Below are 22,940 nucleotides of genomic sequence, written 5' to 3' on the forward strand. Positions count from 1 at the left end.
GCCTGGCACAGTGGGAACAGAGACCCGTGACCCTACACAGAGCAGCCTTCATGGGCTGCAGGGCCCAGGCTGGGGCAAGGGGGTGGGTGGGTGGCTGGTGTGTGAGGCTGGGGGAAGGGGCAGAGAGATGGACAGAGACAGAGAGAGAGACACACACAGAGATGGAGAGAGATAGAGATGGAGACAGACAGAGATGGAGACAGACAGACAGACAGAGATGGAGAAAACATAAGGAAAGACAGAAGAAACAGTCAGAGATGGGAACACCTGGGACCCCCTACTGGCCATCCTGAGACTCCTGCCCCGGGAGGTGCCATTGCCTGCCCCATTTCACTGATATGGAAACTGAGCCTAGAGGTGCCCAGAGGACCTGGCTGGAGGTCAAGAGATAGACTGGAACTCTGAGCCAGAGTATCCCCAGGGGGCTGAACATGGTGGCCCTGCAGGAGTAAAGTCCACATCCCATGGCTGTGTCCACGTGGTGCTCCCCTCAGCTCGCCCCCCCCCCAAAATGAGTTGTTGTGAGGATGAAGGAGGGAGGCACAGAGGGCTGGGCTCCAGGTGGGTGGGGCCCAGCTGAAGGCCGGTATGATTACTGCCATCATTGTTGTTGCCCCTCTCCTCTTCACAGGAGCCTCTGTCCTTGCCACACCCCTTTCCCATCCCCCGGAGGTTGAAGAAGCCATTGGAAAAACACTGAGGGAGGGAGGACTGAAGGAGGAGGGCTAGCGCCAGACACTGACATCCCCAGCACCTTGGGTCAGGACTAGGGCTGGGAAGGGATGGGGGGTGGGGGTGCCCTCAGGGGGAACAGGTAGGGCTGCCTGGAGGAGGGGGCACTTCAGCTGGGATTTACAGAATAAAAGGGAATTCTGGTTAGAGGGCACAGCCAAGGCAAATGTTGGGCAGGATGAATGTGGCTGGTCTGGGGCTCCGTGGGGGAAGGGAAGCTTGCCTGGTGGGCAAAGGCCTCTAAATGTTGGGCTGAGGGGCTCGGATTTCTCCCAAGGGCGCTGGGGAGCCATGGCGGGTATGTGAGCAGTGGAAACCACAGCCACATCTTAGGTGGCGTTTCCACCCTTATTGGGGTCATAGTCCAAGGCTCACACCGAGCTTCACCACACCCCACCGCCCTCAGACTGCCCTGGCACCTCCTCCAGGAAGCCATGTGGGGCCCCTCCCAGCTGCCCCAGAAGCACAGCTGGACTATGCCCCCAGGCTGCCCTACTTTCCCCAGCCCCACAGACTGGGGGAGGGAAGGAAGACAGGTTGCAGCAGGTCACAGAGGTCCGGAAATCGTGACAGGAGGAACCACAGAACTTCACCCTCTCAGCTTCCGCCCCCTTCCCAGGGACAGTGACCTTCAGCATCAGGAGGGCCAAGCTTTCCTTCATGTGGCCAAGAGACACATGCTTGAGGGGCATCTAAGGAGGGTGTTGAAGGATGAGTAGGAGTTTGCAAGGGGAAAATATATTAGTTCATATAACAATCACATTTATAAACATCGTTCACCACTAAGAACATTTTTAATTAATCCATTCAATTTCTGATGTTCCAGAGGGTTATCTGAAGTGAGTTTTAAAACATATGTAGAAGTTCACCAGAGGGTAAACCTCATATGCTCGGTCAACAGCCACTCTCCCTGATGCCCCTGACAGACACATTTGAGGACAGTTTTGATCGATATGTAGAAGTTCATAAGAAAAAAATTATTTGTTCATTCAATAAACACTCTCTCTTGCCACTGAGAGGTCATCTGGGAGTTCTGGAGGCTGTGTCAGAGCTTCCAGGTGGGGCACAGGCATTTCAGATCTCCCTGGTCACTCTCCCTCCGACAGCTCCTCATCTGCCCAACTGAGCCAGCCCAGTACAGGGAGCCACTCTTTCCTGTGGATTTTAGCCAAAAGTCCCAGGAAAGGGTCTGATTGGCTAAGCTTGAGCCATATTTCCACCCTGAACCAATCACAGTGGCTGAAGTGAGTGGAAGGCTCTGATTAGTCAGGTCCGGGTCACATGTGCACCCCAGGGCTAAAAAAGAACTTTTAGGCAAAACCAGCCAGAGAAGGACAGTCATCAGGACAGGAGGTGAGCTCACCATCACCTAGGGTATGTGAGCTACAACTTGAAGTCCACTCGGTGTACCGTTACGAGATAAACAGAGGACACCCAGTTAAACTGGAATTTCATATAAACAACACATTTTTTTAAATAATTTTTATTGTGCTTTAAGTGAAAGTTTACAAATCAAGTCAATCTCTCACATATAAACTTATATACACCTTACTACATACTCCCACTTACTCTCCCCCTAATGAGTCAGCCTACTCCCTCCTTCCAGTCTCTCCTTTCGTGACCGTTTTGCCAGTTTCTAACCCTCTCTACCCTCCCATCTCCCCTCCAGACAGGAGATGCCAACATAGTCTCAAGTGTCCACGTGATGCAAGTAGCTCACTCCTCATCAGCATCTCTCTCCAACCCATTGTCCAGTCCAATCCATGTCTGCTGAGTTGGCTTCGGGAATGGTTCCTGTCCTGGGCCAACAGAAGGTTTGGGGACCATGACCACCGGGATTCCTCTAGTCTCAGTTAGACCATTAAGGTCTTTTTATGAGAATTTGGGGTCTGCATCCCACTGATCTCCTGCTCCCTCAGGGGTTCTCTGTTGTGCTCCCTGTCAGGGCAGTCATCGGTTGTGGCCAGGCACCCTCTAGTTCTTCTGGTCTCAGGATGAGGTAGTCTCTAGTTCATGTGGCCCTTTCTGTCTCTTGGGCTCATAATTACCTTGTAACCTTGGTGTTCTTCATTATCCTTTGATCTAGGTGGGTTGAGACCAACTGATGCATCTTAGATGGCTGCTTGTTAGCGTTTAAGACTCCAGACGCCACGCGTCACAGTGGGATGCAGAATGTTTTCTTAATAGAATTTATTTTGCCAATTGACTTAGATGTCCCCTGAAGCCATAGTCCCCAACCCCCTGCCCTTGCTCCGCTGACCTTTGAAGTATTTAGCTTATTCAGGAAGCTTCTTTGCTTTTGGTCCAGTCCAGTTGACAACACATTTTTTAGCATAAATATGTTCCAAGTATTGCATGGGACAAACTTGCACTAAAAAATTATTCATTATTTATTTGAAATTCAAATTTAACTCAGTGGCTGCTTTGGAAAACAGACTGGCAGTTCTTCAAAAAGTCAGAGGGAATTACCACATGACACAACAATTCCACTCCTAGCAATATACCCAGGAGAACTGAAAACATTATGTCCACACAAAAACTTGTACACCAATTCGTGTGGATATTATCCTATCACTGACAGCGTTGTACTTCATGATAGCTCACGAAATGTTCTTTTTGATGACGAATGCAATGCCATTCCTCTTCAAGATGTCATTTCTGGCATAGCATACCATATGATTGTCCCATTCCAAACGCCCAATACCAGTCCATTTCAGCTCACTAATGCTTAGGATATTGATGTTTATGCGTTCCATTTCATTTTTGGCGATTTCCAATTTTCCTAGATTCATACTTTATACACTTCACGTACTGGTTATTAATGGATGTTTGAAGCTGTTTCTTCCCATTTTTGAGTTGTGCCACATTAGCAAATGAAGGTCCTGAAAGCTCGACTCCATCCACGTCATTAAGGTCAACTCTATTTTGAGGAGGCAGCTCTTCCCCAGTCGTCTTTTGAGTGCCTTCCAACCTGAGGGGCTCATCTTCTGGCACTATATCAGACAGTGTTCCGCTTCTATTCATAAGGTTTTCACTGGCTAATGCTTTTCAGAAGTAGATTGCCAGGTCCTTCCTCCTAGTCTGTCTTAGCCTGGAAGCTCAGCTGAAACCTGTCTGCCATTGCTGACCCTGCTGGTATTTGAATATCAGTGGCATAGCTTCCAGCATCACAGCAACAGGCAAGCCCCCAGAGTATGACAAAATTACAGACGCGTGGGAGAACGTTCACAATTCATAAAAGCCAAAAAGTGGAAAGAAACAACTCAAATGTCCATCAACTGATGAATGGACAAGAACGATGTAGTCTATCCATACATAGCCTATCCATTTAATGGAATATTATTCAGCCACAAAAAGGAATGAAGTGCTCAAACATACCAACAATCAAGAAGATGGCACAGGACCAGGCAATGTTTTGTTCTGTTAAACGTAAGGTCACCATGTATACCTGCTACGACATGGATGAACTTTGAAAACATTATGCTTAGTGACAGAAGTCAGACACAAAAGACTCTGGATGATTCCATTTATATGAAACGTCCAGAACAGCCAAATCCATAGAGTCAGAGTACAGATTGGTAGGCTGGGGGGCTGGGGAATGGGGAGTGACTACTAACAGATACAGGGTTTCTTTTGCGGATGATGAAAGCGTTCTGACATAGGATAGTAGTGATGGCTGCACAACTCTGTGAACGTACTAAAACCCCCTGAATTGTACAGTTAAGAGGGTGAATTTTATGATACGTGAATTACATCTCAAAAAAACTGTATGAGAAAAACACTTAAGTGGGCATGCTGTATTTTAACTGCTAAATCAGGCAAACCTAAGATGGGGGGAATCTACCGTACCACTTAGGGAATTGGGCCCAGTGATTCTCCCTAGGATCCCCCGCCACCTAAGTACATAGCCCAGTGTCCAGGTGAACAGTGGGGCTGCCGAGAAAACCTGCAGAGGCAGAGAGCATGGGAGTCCCAGTGGAAGAGAGAAAGTGGGTACCATCATGTGACTTTGGGCTTTTCCCAGCCTCAGTTTCCCCTTCTGCAAAGCAGGGCTACACAATATTGGACAGCTGTGAGAGACAGTGCTCACGAAGCACTCAGCCACTCTCAAAACACAAACCGGCAACTACAGCCACCACTTGTTTTTGTAAATAAAGTTTTAGTGGGACCAGGGCTGGGATCTGGGTGAAGTGAGTGAGTGAGACAGGGCTGTGCAAAATCAGGGTTGGCTCATGAATATTTAATAATTTTGATATTTAGCGCATCCTGAATTTTGGCATTAATTTTGATTTTTTTAAATACTGCATTAAAATATTATTTATATCAGTGGCTAGTTTTGGCTGTTGTTAGCTGTCATCCATTCTATTCCAATTCATGGCGACCCAATGTGTACAAATGGGAATCGCTCCATAGGGCTTTCAAGGCTGTGACCTTTTGGAAGCAGGCCTGCCTTCCCATGTGTCTCTGGGTGGGTTTCAACAACCAACATTTCAGCTAGTAGTCGAGCACTTACCTGTTTGTGCCACCCAGGTGGTGGTGGTGGTTGTTGTTGTGTGCCTTCAGCGGATTCCGACCCAGACCGTCCCTATTATTTACCCGAAATTCAAATTTAACTAGGTGGCTGCTTTGGAAAAGTCTGGCGGTTCTGTCGTGCCGAGGCCAGCGGAGCCCTAGGTTCAAACTCACTTAGGGACCTCATGGCCCTAGGTGGCAACTCCTTTGATCTGTCTGGACCTCAGTTTTCCCATCTGTGAAATGAGAAGTTCTGGCTGTTTCCCTCTGGAGCTTGGACTACGCCCCTGATTAAGGCACACAGATTAATCTCTGCGAACCTCAGTTTCCTCATCTGCAAAATGGGGATGATGATGGTCCCTATTTCTAGGAGGATGAATTGTAAAATGTTTACTTTTGTGCTGTGGGGGGAGGGGGGGGCGGTGCCCAAGGGGCGGGGCCTTCCCGGCCAGGCTCACGAGGAGGGGCAGAGTCAGACCGCGTCAGCCGACAGTGGCCAATGGTGCCAGGGGGCGGGGTCTGCCGGGCAGGGAGGGGCCGGAGGCTGGCCGGCTGCTAGAATTCCCCGGCCATGGACGAGCCGAGCCTGCTGCGACGCCGCGGGCTCCAGGTGAGGCCCCGCACCCGTGGGCGGGCGGGCAGAGGGCGCGGCCATGTGGATGCGGCCAGGGCGCCGGGGGCGGGGCCTCCGCGGGGCACGGGGAAACTGAGGCCGGGATGGGGGGCGCTTCGCTAGCTCCCTCGGACCATCTGCTTCTAAAAGTGCTTTTACTCTGGGAGGAGGGAGGGGCGTCCGTATTTGACATATGGGGAAACTGAGGCTGGGAGCATAGCGTGGGAAGAAGGGGCTAAGGGTTTTGGCTCCCCCCAACCCCCTCCAAAGCTGATAATAAAATCAATAGCAGCCTGAGCACGCACCATATGTTCATTGCTGTATTAATACTATTATTAATGACATATCAATACTAATATGTATCAACTCCTGCCTTGTGCCTTCGCTGCGCCGCCGCGGTCCCCGCCTCAGCCCACCTTTAAGGTGACCCGAGGAGGTTGGGACTGTGCATTCAGACGCCCATTTGTCAGATAAGGAAACTGAGGCTCGGGTGTGGAGGCTAGTAGCCAGAGGTTGTGCAGCCAGTATTCAATCCTGCGTTCTCAACCAGCCCCACTTGGGGCACAAGCCGCTGCCGACTGGCTGTGTGACCTGGGGCACTCTTGCTTCTCCTGGCCTCAATTTTCCCATTTGTCATACGACCCCTCCTTTCTGACACTGGCCCCTCGGGTTTGTGTTTGGGAGTCTGCGTTGCCCGGAGGTAAGAACATGGGCGCTAAAGCCTGCAGGTGCCTAGGTTCGAACCCTGGTTAGGGGCCGCGTGACCCCCAGCGTGGCAACTCCTTTGATCTCTCTGGGCCTCAATTTCCCCAACTGTGAAATGGGAATTAAAAAGTTCTGGCTTGAACCACACCCCTGAGAAGCTACTGGGTTTGCGGGTGGGGAATCTGGGATTCATCGTTTACCTAACAAGCATTTATTAAAGTCCTACTGTGTGCCCGTCTGGGAGAGGCTGGTAGATGTTCTAGGCTCTCTGGGGCCTCCAGCCTGGAGGAGAAGGGGACGTGTGAGCAGCAGCAACCCCATGGAGTGGTCAGCTGTGATGGAGGTCGCTCAGGCGCTGTGACGGCCGAAGGAGGTGCCTGACCCAGGCGCCTGGGGCAGCGGAGGCAGCCACGGATGGCCGGGCACAGGGTGGGGTGTGTATTTGGGGAAATGAAAGAAGATGAGGGAGGCTGGGGCCTAGAGGATGGCGCAAAGTGAGGCTGGCACGGGGTTGAGGGGACGGATTGGCCTTGAAACTTCGCTGGCTGTGGGGCTACGAACTGGGCCAAGGCGATGGAGAACCATGGGGGGCTGGGGGAAGCTGGGGAGAGTGTGGGCAGGGCTGCAGTTTAGAGATCTCCGCGGGTGTAGCGGGCCGGGAAGGGGATCAGACTAGAGGGGCTGTGGCCAGAGGTCGGGGTGGGGAGCCTGCGTGGGAAGGAGGGGGCGGGGTAGGACTAGCGAGCAATGGGGTGTTGTGGGGGGGCCCAGGCCGGGTGGAGCCCCAATTAGACTCGAGCCCGCCCGCGGCCTCTTAAAATAACCAAACCGCCCCCGGGGAAGCAAGTAGGGGCGCTACTGACGTCAGGAAGAGGAACCTGGCACATGGGGGGGTCGTTCTTTGATGATGAGTCCCACATTACAAAAGGGGAAACTGAGGCTCAGAGAAGCATAACCACCTGGCCAGGTATCACAGCGTGTAGGTGACAGAGTCGGGATTGAATCCAGGTTGGTCCAGCGCCCCTCCAGACCAAGCCTAGTCTGGTCTCCGTGGGGGGTGGGGGGGGGAGCGGCCGCGGGGTGCATAAGGACGTGAAGGGATTGGCCAGGCGGGTGAGGGTCTTCCAGGTAGAGGACATGCACTGCAAAGCCTAGAGGAATCAACCTGTACTTGTATGTGGAAACTAGGGGCTCTTTCCTAAACAGAGCTGGGTGTGTAAATGGGGTGACTCAAGTAGGTGACAAGGACCATCTGCTACAAGGTCTCAAGCACCCATTGAAGAGACTAGACTTTCTTTCTAAGGTGATGGAGCAAGGGAGGACATGTTCAGATCTGGAAGCTGGAAAGACTCCTTTGGGGCTAGTGTGAGGGGGAAAATGAGAGTCTTGAAGGCAAAGGGGGAGCCTGAAACAGAGGACCAAGTGGGACGTGATGAAAATAATAAAATAATAGAAGTATGGGGTCGCCATGAGTTGGGGGGGGCTGACCGGACAGTAGCTAACAACAACCAAAGTAATAATAACTACTTATCTTAACTGGGGAAACCCTGGTGGCGTAGTGGCTAAGAACTAAGACTGCTAACCAAAAGGTTGGCAGTTTGAATCCACCACATGCTCCTTGGAAACCGTGTGGGGCAGTTTTTTTTTTAATCTTAACTGGTACCTACAAATGCTAAGCACTATATATGCGTATAATCATCCTAACAGCCCAAGAGGTTGGTGCCATTATTAAGCCTATCTGCACTGGGTTTTTTTTTAATTTTATTTTACAGAGGAGGAGACTGAGGGTCAGAGAAGAAAAGTAACAGCCAGGAGGTCAGGAACCTGGATTTCGAACCCCACCAGGCACTTGAGGGTACACAGATGTTGAGGGCCTCTGTCTTTGAGCAGAAGCTGCAGACTCAGGCTTCCCCTAACTGGCACCCCAGTTACCTGCCCTGGGAGGACCCCGGCAAATCAGATGGCAGCCTGCCAGCTGCAGCCAATCAGATTTCCTGACTGCCGAACTTTACCAAAAGTTGAAGAGTCAATTCACAAAAGCCCGAGAAAGTGCAGTGGACTGAAGCCCAGGACTGATCAAGACAATAGATCTTGATGACCTGGCCAATTAGGGCGTGGCAGTGTGAGGCATACAGGGCAGGTCCCGGCCTGCAGACCCCAGTATGGGGCCTTGTTCTTCCTAGGTTGGCTTAAGGAAGACACCGGACAAAAATGTTTTAAAACCAGATCCCCAAACAGGATATGGGAACAGAGACAGCAGCCAGAGCTTGTGTCTCATTGGGGCCTGGACTTTGGTGCCTGCTACTGGGGAGGCTCCCTAGAAGGGCTGTATTTTAAGGGGGCACTGCTTCCTCATGGGTGGGTTCTACTCCTCCTCCAGGAAGCCCTCTGGCTGGTCGATGTGGCCCCTGCATACTTCTTTCTCCCTTCTCTCCAGCTGTACCCAACCTCCTATGGGGCTTTGTATCCCAGGGGCTGAGTGCCACCACCACACTTCTGCTCCTGCTGCCCCAGTTCTACACCCGCTCCTCCAGGAAGCCCCTCGGGTGCCTCCAGCCTGGTCTCCTCCTCTGCCCTCCCCTAACTCCTCCAGTTTGGGGAATCCATGCTCTCTGCTCTGTCTCCTCCAGACTGGGGGTCTTTGGGGTTTGACTGAGGCTTTGGGAGGCTGGACAGCATTGCCCAGCCTAGCTGTGCACAGATGGGGATGCGGTAAATATTATTTTTATGGGTGGTTCTAGGGGGTTTGCGCCCCCACCAACCCTATTCCAGCCTAAGGGGGTGCCTCCCCCTGGGAACAACAGCTGGCGAGGAGGTGTTTGGGGGCGGAAGCAGATGGTTCCGGGAGCAGAGGGTCCGGGGGCGGGGTCCAATGTCCATGGCTTTCCCTCGCCTCCCTCTATGGCTTTACATCATCTTGTATTTTGGAAGCAAATCTAAACTGGTGGTTATTATTAAACTCACAAAATCATAGTCTTGGCTCTGATTTGTTGAGGCCTCCCTGAGTGCCAGGTCCTGAGCCTGGCACTCAATTTCTCCCAGGACTCTATGTAATTTGTCTGCTTCCCCGATGAAGAAACTGAGGCACTGAGGGGTTAAGTCACCTGGCAGAGAGTCACACAGCCCAGATGTGGTGAATCCACACTGGCAAGCAAGGACTGTGGGGTTTGGAAGGAAATGGCTGGACCCCTGAGTTCCAATCCCAGCTCTGCCCTATTTCACATTGGGTGTGCATGTGGGGGGAGGGGGCAGGAGTTGGTATAAAATCCCACAGTGATTGGAGGGGGCAAAAGGAGACCCTAATGGTGGTGGTGGTGGTTCCTGAGCCTGTAGCTTCTTGCCCTGTACTGTAGGTAGTGAGCTCTCCATCTCCAGAAGTATTCAGGCAGACAGGGCGACCTCAGCGTGGCAGGTCAACCTCCTCCCACCCTGAATGGCTCCGTTTTCTGAAAGCTGGGTAGCTGGGGTCGGGCCTCGGAAGATAGGCCGGGTCCCTACCAACCCCTCCTCTCCTCCCTAGACCAAGCCAACCCCTCCCGCACCGTCGTCCCGTGCCTGGCGGCTTCCGGCCCCCTCCGATTGGCTGTGGGGGCGTTGACGTCACAGGTTGCCATGGTGAACGCCCCGCTTGGGATGTGGGCAGCCCCAGGCCCACAGATGTAAAAATAGTCTTGTGTCCCTGACGCCAGCACCCCGGTGGTGGCGGTAGTGGTGGTGGTGGTGGCGGCCAGAGACTCGGATTCCCGGCCCTCCCTCCGCCGAGAGACATAGGCTGCAGGCTTCCCTTCAGGCCTCAGTTTCTCCAGCCTGTAAAATGACCCTTGCCTGACTGTAGTGGGCAACTTAGTCAAAGTGGTCAGTATAGCCCAGATATCAGGATGGCTTCCGCGGAGGCCCTTGCGGGGTTCCACAACAACAATAGTAATGGCTGATCATTCTTACCCCAGAGTCATTCCTATGTTACCTCCAAATTCCAACGCATTGCCTTAGAATCGATTTCTACTCACAGCAACCCTATAGGACAGAGTAAAACTGCCCCTGAGGGCTTCCAACGCTGTGAATCTTTACAGAAAGAGATTGCCACATGTTTCTCCCTGGAGCGGCTGGTGGGTTTCAACCGCTGACCTTTTGGTTCCACAGCCAAGCGCTTAACCACTTTGCCACCAGGGATCCTCACCTCCAAGTTACCAATGGGGAAGCCGAGGCATGGAGAGCACAAGTCACTTTCTCCAGGTTGCATGGCCAGGAAGGGACAGATAATAGATCTGATCCTGACTCTAAACTTGTGCTCCAGGACCTTGGAGAATTTAGAAACTCTCTTGGGTAAGTTGTCTGAGGTGGGCTTGGGGTCAGAGTGGACCCCATGCCCAGGGCTTTCTGCCCTGCATGTGGTGGGGGCATCCAGGGGAGCTGTAGGTCACAGGGTAGTACCCTTCCCCCTACAGGCCACCCAGGACCCAAATCTGCACAGTTTTCTGCAGAGCGTGGGGAGGGAGTGGCTTTCAGATCTCGGAGAGAGGAGCCAACTTGTGATCTATCTTTCCTCAACAGATTATGAGGATTTAGCGGCTGTTGACAAATTTCTTTATAAATACAACTAATTTGTTACTTTGTTGTTGTTAGTTGCCATGGAGTTGACTCATGGCCACCCAGTGTGTGCAGAATAGAACTGCTTCCTAGGGTTTTCAGGGCTGTGACCTTACAGAATCAGATTGCCTGGCCTGACTTCGGAGGCACTCCTGGGCGGATCTGAACTGCCAACCTTTCCACTAGTAGTTGAGAGCTTACGCATTTGCATCACCCACAGACAACTGGTTATTTTAAATAACAAAATTATTTTTAGTGCAAGTGGGGTAAGAACTGGGTGGGGAGGTAGATTGGGAGTCTGGGAAGGCTTCCAGGAAGAGGAGACACTTTAGCAGAGGGATGAGCTGCAGTTAACTAGGGGCAGAAGGGAGAGAGGGAGGTCCTGGCAAAGGTCCTGAGGCAGGGCTCAGCCCAGCATGTGGGGCAAGCAAGAAGAAGGTTTTTTCTGAAGCTGGGTGAACTGGGGGCTGAATGGAGGGAGAGGCAGGTGGGGGAGCACAAAGGGCTTGTTTCCTGGGGGAATAACCCTCATTTTCGTCTCATTTCAGAAGGAGCTGAGTCTGCCACGCCGGGGACGTGGGTGAGTTCACCTTGGGCCTGGGGGGCTGTTGGGCTGGGTGGGGCTCTGTGGTTCTGGGTGCAGATATTTCAGCAGCAGCCACCGAATTGTGAATTTATTTAATGATTACAGCATTGCCACTCACTTTGATCTTGCCTTGGTGTTTGCAAAGTACCTCACCAGGCCCTCCCATGGGAGGCCAGTGCCAGTTTGCAGATACAGAAACTGAGGCACAAAGGGGCTATGTTACCAGCTCAAGGACATTCAGCTTGGGAAGGAAGGAAACTTGTCTGGAATCCAGAGTCTACACTGTAGAACTCCAACCGCATTATCCTAGAACCAGTATGCATGCCTCCTGTGACAAGGAACTCACTGCCTCACAGGGAACCCAAACTCAAAACCCACTGCTGTCTAGTCGATTCTGACTCATAGTGACCCTGTAAGACAGAGTAGAGCTGCGCCATAGGGTTTCCAAGCTCTAAATCTTTATGGAAGCAGATTGCCACATCTTTCTCCTGTGGAGCTGCTAGTGAGTTCAAACCACTAATTTTTCGGTTAGCAGTTGAGCGCTTAACCACTCTGCCACCAGGGCTCCTTCATGGGGTATGAAATTCATCTCCTTCAGGGACCACATCACTGTTCCTCTAGGTTGGCATTTTTGGATCCCGAAGTATACAGAACTTTTTGTTCAGTGCCTTTGCCCATTTGCAGATGAGGAAACCAAGGCCCAGGAAGGGCGAGAGAATTGTGCTGGCTGGTGGTCTTGGTCCCTGGCTGTCGTAAATGGTTTGTGCTCAACTACTAACTGAAAGGTTGATGGTTCATAATCCGTGGTGACACGGAAGAAAGGTTTGGTGATCTACTGTGTAGGATTATAGCCACTGAAAATCCTATAGAGCACAGTTCTACTCTGAAACGTATGGGGTCATCATCATTCAGAATTGACTCAACAGTTACAGGTTTGGTTTTTGGTTTGGTGGTTTTGCAGGTGTGTGAATACAGACATCCACTCCTTGGGAGTCATGTTTTCTTGGGCTGGGGGTGGGAATTCCACTGCCCTTCAATAAAATCATTCAACAAACATCTTTTGAGCGCCTACTGCTTGCCGGGCCCTGTTCCAGCACTGGAGACATGGAGACTAGTTAATCCCAGACCTTGCCCAGACCCAGGTCTTGTGGGGGAAGAAATTAAGAGACACTGAGAGGGGAAGGGGGTTGGTTTTAGCCTGGGTGATTTGGGGGCCTCTTAAAGGAGGTGATGTTTGTGCCAAAATCTGGAAGAGGAAGAGGAGCCGGCCAGGTGGAATGTCTGGTGGGAACAGCATTCCAACAGAGGGAACAGCATGGGCAAAGGTGGGAGGTGGGAACAAGCTTGGTGGGGAGTAGCATGGTGGCCAGGGTGGCTGGAGCAGAGTAAGCAACAGCAACGGGGAGACGGAGAGAGAGGAGAACGGGAAGTCGTAGGAGTCAGATGAAGCTTTGAAATCCTATGGTGGGGCTGGAGTCAGAGTGGGTCCCAAGCTCAGGCCATGTGCTCATTGATGGAGTCGAGATGGTGCAACTGGTGGGGAGGGCCCTAAGGGCCCCAGTCCTGGTGGTGCTCGGACATTGCCCTGAGGGCAGGCCCTGACCCCGGCCTTTGTGCAGGCCGGAGAGATGGTGGTGGACAGCGAATCAGTTGGACCTCGGGGGGCAAAGTCCCGGGTCACGGGACAGAACAGGGCCAAAGGCTCTCTGTGGGTTGCCCACTCCCTGCCATTTGCTCTATGCCCAACTGGGTCCTCTCTGGACCTCCGGTATGCGCTGGGATAATGAGGAGACCCGCCGTGCTGGACCCTGAACGTCTCGCAGAGGGACTGGGGGAGGGATAGGGGCGTGGTGACCGCAGCTCTGGGGTCCAAGAGCTTTCCGGGGCAGGGGGGCGGGGCTTGGGGCGTGGCCAGGGGATGGAGCAATAATACGGGCGGAGTAGGCACTGGCCGCCCTTCCTTTCCGGCCTCGCAGCCAGGCGTTTCCAGACCCCGCGGCCTCGGCGTCCCGCAGACCCCCATCCCTCCTGCGGGCCGGGCCTGCGCGCAGGTGCGGGCACCGAGCCCCGCCCCGAGGCGGAGAACGCCCGTCCCCCGCGCCCCTGGCTGCCCAAACCCTGCGCCGCGTCCGCCGCACCCGCCAGGCGTGCAGTGCCCGCGTCCGCGTCGGTCAGTCGGTCCCTACGCGCCGCGGCCAGGACTGACGAGCTGCGAAGGGAGCGTCGGTTCCTGGCCGCGTAGACGCGGCCCCGGCCTCGGCATGAAATCCCGCAGGGACAAGCTGCACATCCCGGCGCTGACCCTCGAGTGAGTTCCGGGCTGGGCGGGGGCGGGGAACAGTATGACGGCGGGCCTCCCCCCGCGTCGCTGTTCACGCACTGCCGCCTCCAGGAAGCCCTCCCGGGCCATCGGTCTGGCCCCGCCCTCGAGTCCTGCTCAGAGACCTAGGATCCCGGGCCTGAGCCTCTTCTCCCTCCCCTCGGGTCTGGGCGCGCGCCGTCCACCGCCAGGCTCACCGTCCCGGGCCTCTTTCTTTGCAGTCTGTCTCCGAGCAGCCAGAGCCCGGCCCTGTTGAGCCCCAGCAGCCCCTGCAGCCCCTGCAGCCCCTCTCTGGGCCTGCACCCCTGGAGGTGAGTGACAGCGTGCGGGGGCAGGGCCCGGACCTGCCCCCGCTCTCCCTCCTCTGGTGATTCACCTCTCTGAGCCTCAGTTTACTTCTCCATAAAATGGCGCCGCAGTCTACACTGAGGCCGTCTTGGGGAAATTCCATGTTCAGCCACGGCCAGGAAGGTACCCCATCTGACAGGTGTCTCTGAGGCAAGACCAGAACCTGAGCTGTTGCCCAAGGACTTCCCCAAGACAGGTGCTGGGTTCCCAGGCCTCTCAGGACCTTCCTGGTTGAATCAGCCTGGTCTGCCCAGCTGTGACCTCAGGGAGCCTCCCCATGCCCAGCTCAGCTGACCAGAAAGCTCCTCCCTGTGAACACACATGCACCCAAGCCTGAGAGTCCAGCATTGGAGCCCCGGACATTGAACGGAACAGGCAAAAAGGGGTGGAGGGACAGAAGGACCACACTTGACTGAGTGCCAACTATGTACCAGGGGCAGTGTGTTTTGTCTCCAACCACAGAAGGGAGACATTGTTCTCCAGCCAGTTCCCCAGCTGAGGAAACTGAGACTCGGAGAGGAGATGCCACTTCTCCTGCTTCAGTACATCTGAGGGCCAAGCATCAGGGCCAGCTTTGCCATCCAACTCTGTTAAGGGTTTGAGCCACCCTGTGTGACTGGATCTCAGATACTTGCACCTGTATAGGAGGGATGATCAGGGTTATTGTAGGCTTCTTGCAAGGTTGGGATAAAGGTTCAGGGAGGGGACAGATATGAGGGTCTGTGCTACCTGAAATTTGATTCCCTTTCAGTCATTCACACCTTAGTATAAATGCTCAGACTCTCTCCACAGGCCTTCAATGGGTAGAAGAAGGAATATTATGGAGCCTAGAGTGGGTGCTGGGGAGAAGGCAGTTACCTTTAGTCAGTCAACAAGTGCTTATTATAGGTACCTACTGTGTGCCAGGTGCTGGGAGCATGGCTTTGAACAAAATGAACATGGTGTCTCCCTCAATGGAGCTGTCAGTCTTCCTGGAGAGGTTGATGGTGACCAAGTGAAAAGATGAGCAAGATCTTTTCAGATAGGGCCTCTAGGAGGAGGTTATCTTTGAGCCAAGACCTGGGCAGAGGTAGAGGAAGAGAGCTACCAGGCAGAGGGAACTGCGTGTGCAAAGGCCCTGTGGCGAGAACTAGCTTTTTAAAGCCCCCATGGCTGCCCTGGTGTAAGAGGGTCAACTGAGGGCAGGAATGGCAGCGGCTGAGTCAGGGAAGTAGCTGGGGCAGGATCTAGGTAGGAGATGGTGGGGCTTCAACTCAGGGCCTCCAATGGGATGTAGGGACCGCTGTTGCCCCATTTAGCAGGGATGTAAACTGAGGCACAGGACCTTCGAGTGTGTTGCCCAGGGGCACCCTAGTAAGGAATGGCAAGCCAAGTGTGACACTGAGTCCTTGGCCTCAACCCAGATAAGGAACTGAGTGATGAGGGGAGGCATCCTTGTGTGGGATGGTGGGGTTGGGGGGGCCACTGGCAGCTGAGCCGGTTTTACCAGGAGGAAATGGAGACAAGAGTTTGGGGCTCTGAAAGAGGCCTCCCGGGCTGCCTCACCTGCCACCAGGGGGCAGCAGAGGCACATCACCTTCAACCAGGAGAGGAAATGAGTCCTGGCCTCCTCTGTTCCAAGCACCTAGGATGAACCCATATCCATCCTTGTGGTCCTCCTAGGCCTGGCCCCTGCAGCCTCCCCGCCTTCACTCCCACCATCTCCCTCTTGCATTTTCTGCTCCAGCCATGGCCTCCTGGCTGTTCCTTCAGAATGCAAAGTGGTTCAGCCTCAGGGCCTTTGCACGTGCTCTACCTCTGCCTGGAGCTCCGTTTCATTTCTTCCTTTCTTTATCTGCTTATCTGTCAGCTCTCTGTCAAACCCTCAGTTGAAGAGTCTTCCCTGACCACCCCTGCCCCCAAACTCCCCCAGGCCCCATTTATGTCCATTACACCCTGTTCCCTCATCTGGCCCCGGTCATGGTGTGAGTTCATATTTTCTTGAGTGATTATTGGGTGGTGGTTTTTCTCACCCAGAAGTTTGTGAGCCTACATCTGTCTTGATCATGCTGTGTTGCTGGGGCAGAGCTTAGTATACAGCAAGCGCTCAATTAATGCATGTGGTCCAGATAAATGGAAAGCAACTGGAGAGGCACAAAGTAGGAATGAGAGGTCTCCTCTCATTGAAGAAAGTTGTAACTGGGGCCCTCAAGAACAAAGATGTGACAAAGAGGCCATTCCAGGCTGGAACAGCAGAGTCAGGAGTGTGTTCCCTTTGGGGCTTCAAATGCCAAAGGTGGGAGGAGTTTGGATTTTCTATTGAGTATATTGCAAGCCTTGCAGAGTGTGGGGTCGGGATGGGTGTGGACAGTGCACGCATAGTTGGGAAGAACTGGGGTGGTCGGACCAAGGAGGGGCTGGGAGTGGTCGTCTGTACACCCACCTGGGGCTTTTCCGTTTGCATAGCTATTAGCACAGAGAGAGACAGAGCCTGAGGTTACAGAGTGGGTCAAAGACAGTTGGGACCTGAGTCCCAGGAGAGGTATTCATCCAGGAGCGTGGCTTTGCAAGAGCAGCAGGGAGCCATGGTGGGTGTATGAACAGGGGAAGGGCATGATCTAGCGGACGGTGGCTCCGCTAACCCATGGTCACAGACCTCTGGGTTGTGTTGTTCTGCACAGGGGGAAATGAGGCCAGATGGGCGTGGGAGACGCAGCTGCTGGGGATGCCAGGGCAGTGGGCATACAGGGGGCGTGTAGGTAGTGCTGGGTGGCAGTGTGCCTGGGGGTGTGGGGGCAGCTCCTTTACTGCATGCATGCAGAGGTGTGTCCCTATACACATACACATTGGGAGGGGGCATCTCATGGGCATGAGTCTGCCTCTGTCCCCGCTTGGGTCCCCATGCTTGTGGGCATCAAAAACTCACCATGGCCCCGGGATCCTGATTTCCCCAGACCTGCTGTCTACACCCCATGTCCCCTTCCTCCACCGTGGGACTCAGGCTAGATACCTGGAAGCTGTCAGTGACTCTTTCTGTCCCTTATCCCTCATCTCCATGTCCAGACCTTCAGCACGGCCAGTCCCTCAACCCCCCAAAAGGTCTGAATCTACCACCTTTATTCTATGGCCCCACTCTGGCCCAGGCTTCCATGTTTCCCTCCCAGATGCTGTCCCAGCCCTTGCTTGGCCTCTTGCCACCTCCACTCCTAACACTGACAACTCCTGCTCCCCATGGCAGACATGGGGGTGTTTAACAAACATAGACTAGATCATGATCCTCTCTTGCTGACACACCCTTCATAACTCCCCGTTACTCTTACAACGAAACTGCAGCCCTCAAGGCCTACCTGACTGGCCTGCTGGCATCTCCCCTACAGTCCTGACACCTCAGGGCCTTTGCATAGGCTATGCTCTCTGCCTGGGACACTTTCTCCATGGCTGCCTCCTCTTACTCATTGTCTAGGCTGTAGTGTCACATCCTCACAAGAGGCCTCCCAGTTAAGTCACCCATCACCACTGTCACCACACCTTTTCTTTCCTCCACTTCCAAGTTCGAAATTGTCTTGTTTATTTAATTATTTCCTTTTTACTTTCCACCTCCCCCATGAAACTAGGAGCCCCTTGAGGGCAGGGATTTTGCGTGTCCTAGTCTGTACTCGACTCGACGGCAATGGGTTTGGTTTTGTTTTTTTTGCTTTTTGAGTCTATGCTGGGGCCCTAGAGTCCAGCATAGTGCTAGGCACACAGTAGGTGCTCAGAAAGTGTTTGTTGAGTGAATTAATGTCCAGGTATGGGTGTTCAAGCCTGGCTTCTTAGGTTCCTGGCAGGTGTTCATAGGGAGACACCCAGGAAGTTCTGGACCACAGGGCAGGGACACCTGGGGGTGGCACTGGACGTGGAGGGGACAGGTGGGTCTGGGGAGCAACGCTAGTGGGGAGAGGGATGGGCAGGTCAGGGGAGAGGGTTGGGAGATGGCGGCATCCCCTTCATTCCTTGATCTCCCTGCTTGTCTCCTGTTCTTGGATGTGGTGCCTGGGCTCTAGCGTCAGGCCGGGGTCAGTTCCCAATGTACCATGTGGCCTGGGAAGGGATTGCCCTCAGGGTGACGCTGTCCCCGACTTCACAGCATCATCAAGAAAGGAGGAAGCATTAATTCAGTGCCTACTGTATGCCTGAAGGAGCCCTGTTGGTGCAATGGTTAAGCAATCAGCTGCTAACTGAAAAGTTGGCAGTTTGAACCCATCCAGCAGCTCCACAGGAGAAAGACCTGGTGATCTGCCTCTATAAAGATCAAACTCGTTAAAACCAGACCCATTGCTGTTGAGTTGTTTCTGACTCATAGCAACCCAATAGGGCTGAGTAGAACTGTCCCTTTAAGGTTTCAAAGGCTGTAAATCTTTACGGAAGTGGACTGCCACATCTTTTTCCCACAGAACGGCTGGTGGGTTTGAACCGCCGACCTTTCAGTTAGCAGCTGAGCACTTAGCCACTGCACCACCAGGGCTCCTTTCCATAAAGATTACAGCCTAGCAAACCCCATGGGGCAGTTCTATTCTGAAACACATGCGGTCTCTATGAGTCGAAAATCACCTTGACCACACCTCGCAAAAACAACAGCTGTATGCTTGGAGATATTCCTCCTTCCATAGAGACTTCCATGGTAAAAAAGTACCGCATCCCTAGCCCCAAACCAGGCCCATGATTCTATTCCGTTTTCACAATGGAGCCAGGTTGTAGATGGAGAAACCGAGGCCTGGAAGTTAGTTTGTTGCTAACATTTATTGAAGGCTTACTAGGCACTGTTGCAGGTGCTGCCCGATCTCTGAGTTAATCTTGTGTAATCCTCACAGAGGAGCCTGGGTGGCACAAACAGTTCACAGTCGGCTGCTAACCTAAAGGTTGGCAGTTCAAACCCACCCAGCAGTGCCAAGAAAGAAAGGCCTGGCAATCTGCTTCCATAAAGATTACACCCAAGAAAAACACTATGGGGCAGTTCTACTCTGTAACACATGGGGTGCCATGAGTCAGATTTCCACTCCAGGGCAACGGGCTTGTTTTTTTAAATCTTCATGTCATTCATGTCAGCCCACATTTCCTTCTCATTTAACAGATGAGCAGACTGAGGCTGGAGAGGTTCAGTTTTGGGTCACACAGGGGTCTGATTCCTGACTACCCAGGCTGAAGCCCTTTCCCATCATATAGGGGCAAGATGCCGTGACTTAATTAAGCAAACACTCCTCTGTGCCAGTGCAATGCTGGGGTATACTGGGATCCCCAAGAAGGGAACCCCTAGGCTTGGGGCAACAGAGCCAGCAGACACCTCCAGCCCCGTCAGGTTAAGGTTCAGGTTTGAGTGGACGGACAGCTAGGGGTGTGTAAAAGGAATCTTGGAGGGCTTCCTGGAGGAGGGGGACGCTTGATTTTTGTCAGGTACGAAGGGCCTTCTACAGAGTGATCCCTAACCCGTTGCCGTCCAGTCGATTCCAGAGTGATCCAGCGGGAGAAAAAGCCTGAGCCAGGCAGAGGTTGCTCGGTGGATCTTGAGTGCCTTGCTCAGAGATTAGTGCCCTGGGGCGGGGAGGGGCAGGCGTGATTGGATTTACTTTTTAGGGGACTGCCAGCCAGCACCCGCCCCCGCCCCTAGCAACGCCCCGCCCCTGCCGGTCGCGGCCCTGGCAACATCCCGCCCCCATCGCTTGCGGCCTTGCAACGTCCCGCCCCTCCGGCCGCGGTCATGGCAACGCCCCGCCCTCGCCGCCCTCGGCCCTGTAGCGTCCCGCCCCTCCACCAGCGGCCATGGCAACGCCCCGCCCCCTGGCCGACACGTGGGTCCCCCAGGCCCCGCCCCCGCCCTCGTTGGGCCCGTTCCCAGCCGCGCGCCTGGCGCGCGCTTCCTCCTCCTTCCCCCGCCCGCCCCCTGCCCCGAGCGCGCGCCGCCCCCTCCCCACCGCGGGACCCTGCTCCTAGGTCGTGCCCGCCGGCCAAGTTTCGCAGCCGGCGCCCCGCGCCTCCTGAGTCCCCGGGCCTCGGGCGGTGGCGGCGGCGGCACAAAGGGAAGCGGCATGTCCGACCCCAGCTACTGGACCGCCGTGGCGGCGCCCGGCCACCGGAGCCGCTTGGCCAAAGGTGCGCTGTTGCAGCGCTCCAAGAGGTAGGGGCGCGGCGCGGGCACAAGTGTCTCTGGATGGCGAGTGGGGACCTAGCGGGCCAGAGTGCGTGGCGGTAGGAGATGGGGGCGTCCCAGGCACCCTCCTTTTGCACCTCCCCCATTTCCCGAACTGGGGCTCCGGAGCCTGGGGTGTCTCCCGGTGCAGGGGTGGGACTGGAGAGATAGTGGTGACTTGAGGCTGAGGCTGAGTCAGGATTTGAACTCAGGTCTCTAGCGCTGGGAAGAAACGGGGACGGGGTTCTTGGAAAAACTGAGGCTGGTCTGCCCAGGGGGCACAGCCAGCGGAAATGTTGGCTCAGAAGCAAATATTTCCTACACAAGGCCAGCGTGGGGGTGGTTATTAGGAGTTCAGATCACGCCCGGCATTTGATCTCAGGCCCCTCTGAACCTCAGTTTCCCCATCTGAAAAGCAGAGAGGCTGCGAGGGAGAGCTGTAGACTATTACCAGGCTTGAGTTGGAGTCCCAGCCTGGCTACTCCCAGGCTGTGTGACATCAGGCAGTGCCTCAATTTCTCTGTGCTTAGTTTTCTCATCAGTGCAGGACTGGAGGGGGGTGGAGGGGTAAGCTCAGGCTCTGAAGAGCAGAAACAGGGTCGTTGGGCTTTCTGGGTGGAACACAGGCAAAGGATTAACAGTGGGACCAGCTTCGGAAAGGCTGCAAATTCCGAGTCCAGGTGCTGGGGAGCCACAGAGGATGTGTGAGCAGGTCAGGGGTGGGGTGCAGGAATCTGGTTCCAGGCCCCGCTTTCTGCAATATTCTCATTCTCTCTTGTGTCCTGGGTACCACTCTGGTGATTGTTGAATTGCAAAGCTAGGGGTTTAGCTCAGGGAGGGCTGAGCAAATGTTCAGCACTGGTTATATGCTTGGGGAGTGAACGGATGAGGCCCAGTTCCCCTTTGAGACCTCAACTTTGGCTGTGTTTTCAAGGAGGCCTCGCCTGAGAGCCAGAGGGAGGGCAACCAGTATTTTTCCCAAATGCTGCTGGAAGCAGCAGGGCTGTGGTGTGCAGCATGGGAGCGAGGCCCCCAGTGAGGGGCCTGGTGAGGATGTAGAGGACGGGGTGTGGGCAGGAAGTTTTGCAGGAACCTTCAGGTTTCACTTTTGCTTCTTCTGCACCTCAGGCGGGGGAATAGTCCAGAGGCTGTTGACATCTGAGGGACTCAGTTTCCCCAACTGAGAAATGGGTGCAGTTGCTCTCATTCCCACCTGTGGGGCCTGTTGGGGTTGGCACCTGTTGGTGGCTTAATTTTCTCAAGAAGCAGCTGAATTCTCTTTCTTCACTTATTCTAGTCCGTGAGCGCTGTCGGGAGAAAGACAGCAACATATGTACATACTCCAATTTCCCCGGGGCCAACAGGTCCCTCCCTGGGCGGCACAAATGGTTAAGCACTTGGCTACTAACCAAAAGGTTGGCAGTTTGAACCTACTCCGTGGTGCCACGGAACAAAGGCCTGGCAATCTTCTCTGCAAAAATTATAGCCAAGAAAACCCTGTGGAGCTCAGTTCTACTCTGTAACACGGGGGGTTGCCATGAATTGGAGTCAATTTGATGTCAACAGGTTTGATTTAGTTTTTTAGGCTCAGAGCTGAGCGCAACCCAACCAGTGTTTGGGTGTATTGAATCTTCTTTCCATCCCTCCAGATCTGTGGTTGTTGTTGTGTTAGTTGGTCAGGTCGATTCTGACTCATGGCGACCCCATGTGTTGGAGTAGAACTGCTCTGTAAGGAGCAGATTGCCAGGTCTTTCTTGCGAGGCACCTCTGGGTGGGTTCAAACCACCAACCTTTTGGCTAGTAGTCGAGCGCTTAACCATTGTGCTACCCAGGGACTCCCTCCTACAAGGTCTATGGATTGGGAAACCAAGGCTCACACAGACATTCCTCCCTCCTTCCCTGCCTTTCCAGCTGTGTCCCCATGTCACCTGTTGACCACTCTCCCCTTCCCCTTGCCCAGCACTGCGTCTTCCTCCTGGGACACCCTTTTGCTCCCTGAGGCCCCAGTGGCCCTATCTCTCTCTCCCTTCATGGCTCTCGCATTGCGCATAGCTGCGTTGGTGTTGGCGGCTAGGGCTGTGTGGGCTGATGCCTTGTAGAGGGAGCAAGCAGAGCCGTTGCTGGGTAACTGCGCTGGGGGTGGGAGACATGTTGCTCCTGATTTCCCTCTGCCAGGGCGGGCACAAAGAGGAGTGGTTGGGCCTGGGGGTCTGGTAGGGAACTGGGTGCAGAGAGGGAAATGTAGTGGCAAAAATTAAGCAAAACGGGAAGGACCAAGGACCTAACTGTACAAGATGTTGAGGTTAGGATTGTAGTTGGGGCAGATTGGCATTTAGTGGCGGGGGGGGGGGCTGGGGGGGGAGTCCCTGGGTAGCATAAGTGGTTTGTGCTCAGC

General features: G+C 54.0%; 1 protein-coding gene across 13 annotated transcripts in view; it reads left to right on the forward strand.

The window, feature by feature from the left end:
• The first annotated feature begins 5,792 nt into the window (after positions 1–5,792).
• The window catches only part of MAST3 (microtubule associated serine/threonine kinase 3), a 38,404-nt gene continuing 21,256 nt past the window's right edge, over positions 5,793–22,940 (forward strand). For 6 of the 13 annotated variants that reach the window (XM_049877414.1, XM_049877426.1, XM_049877417.1 and 3 more), the window contains exons 1-3: positions 5,793–5,854; positions 11,698–11,729; positions 14,277–14,366. In XM_049877414.1, coding sequence (XP_049733371.1) covers positions 5,816–5,854; positions 11,698–11,729; positions 14,277–14,366 — 161 coding nt within the window. In that variant the 5' untranslated portion in view covers positions 5,793–5,815. Of the gene's footprint in view, positions 5,855–11,697; positions 11,730–13,680; positions 14,044–14,276; positions 14,367–20,304; positions 20,534–22,940 lie in introns of those variants that run through there. The other 7 variants (XM_049877419.1, XM_049877421.1, XM_049877420.1 and 4 more) reach the window with 3 other exon arrangements.

The sequence above is a fragment of the Elephas maximus genome, chromosome 3, assembly GCF_024166365.1.
Source record: "Elephas maximus indicus isolate mEleMax1 chromosome 3, mEleMax1 primary haplotype, whole genome shotgun sequence".
NCBI lineage: Eukaryota > Metazoa > Chordata > Mammalia > Proboscidea > Elephantidae > Elephas > Elephas maximus.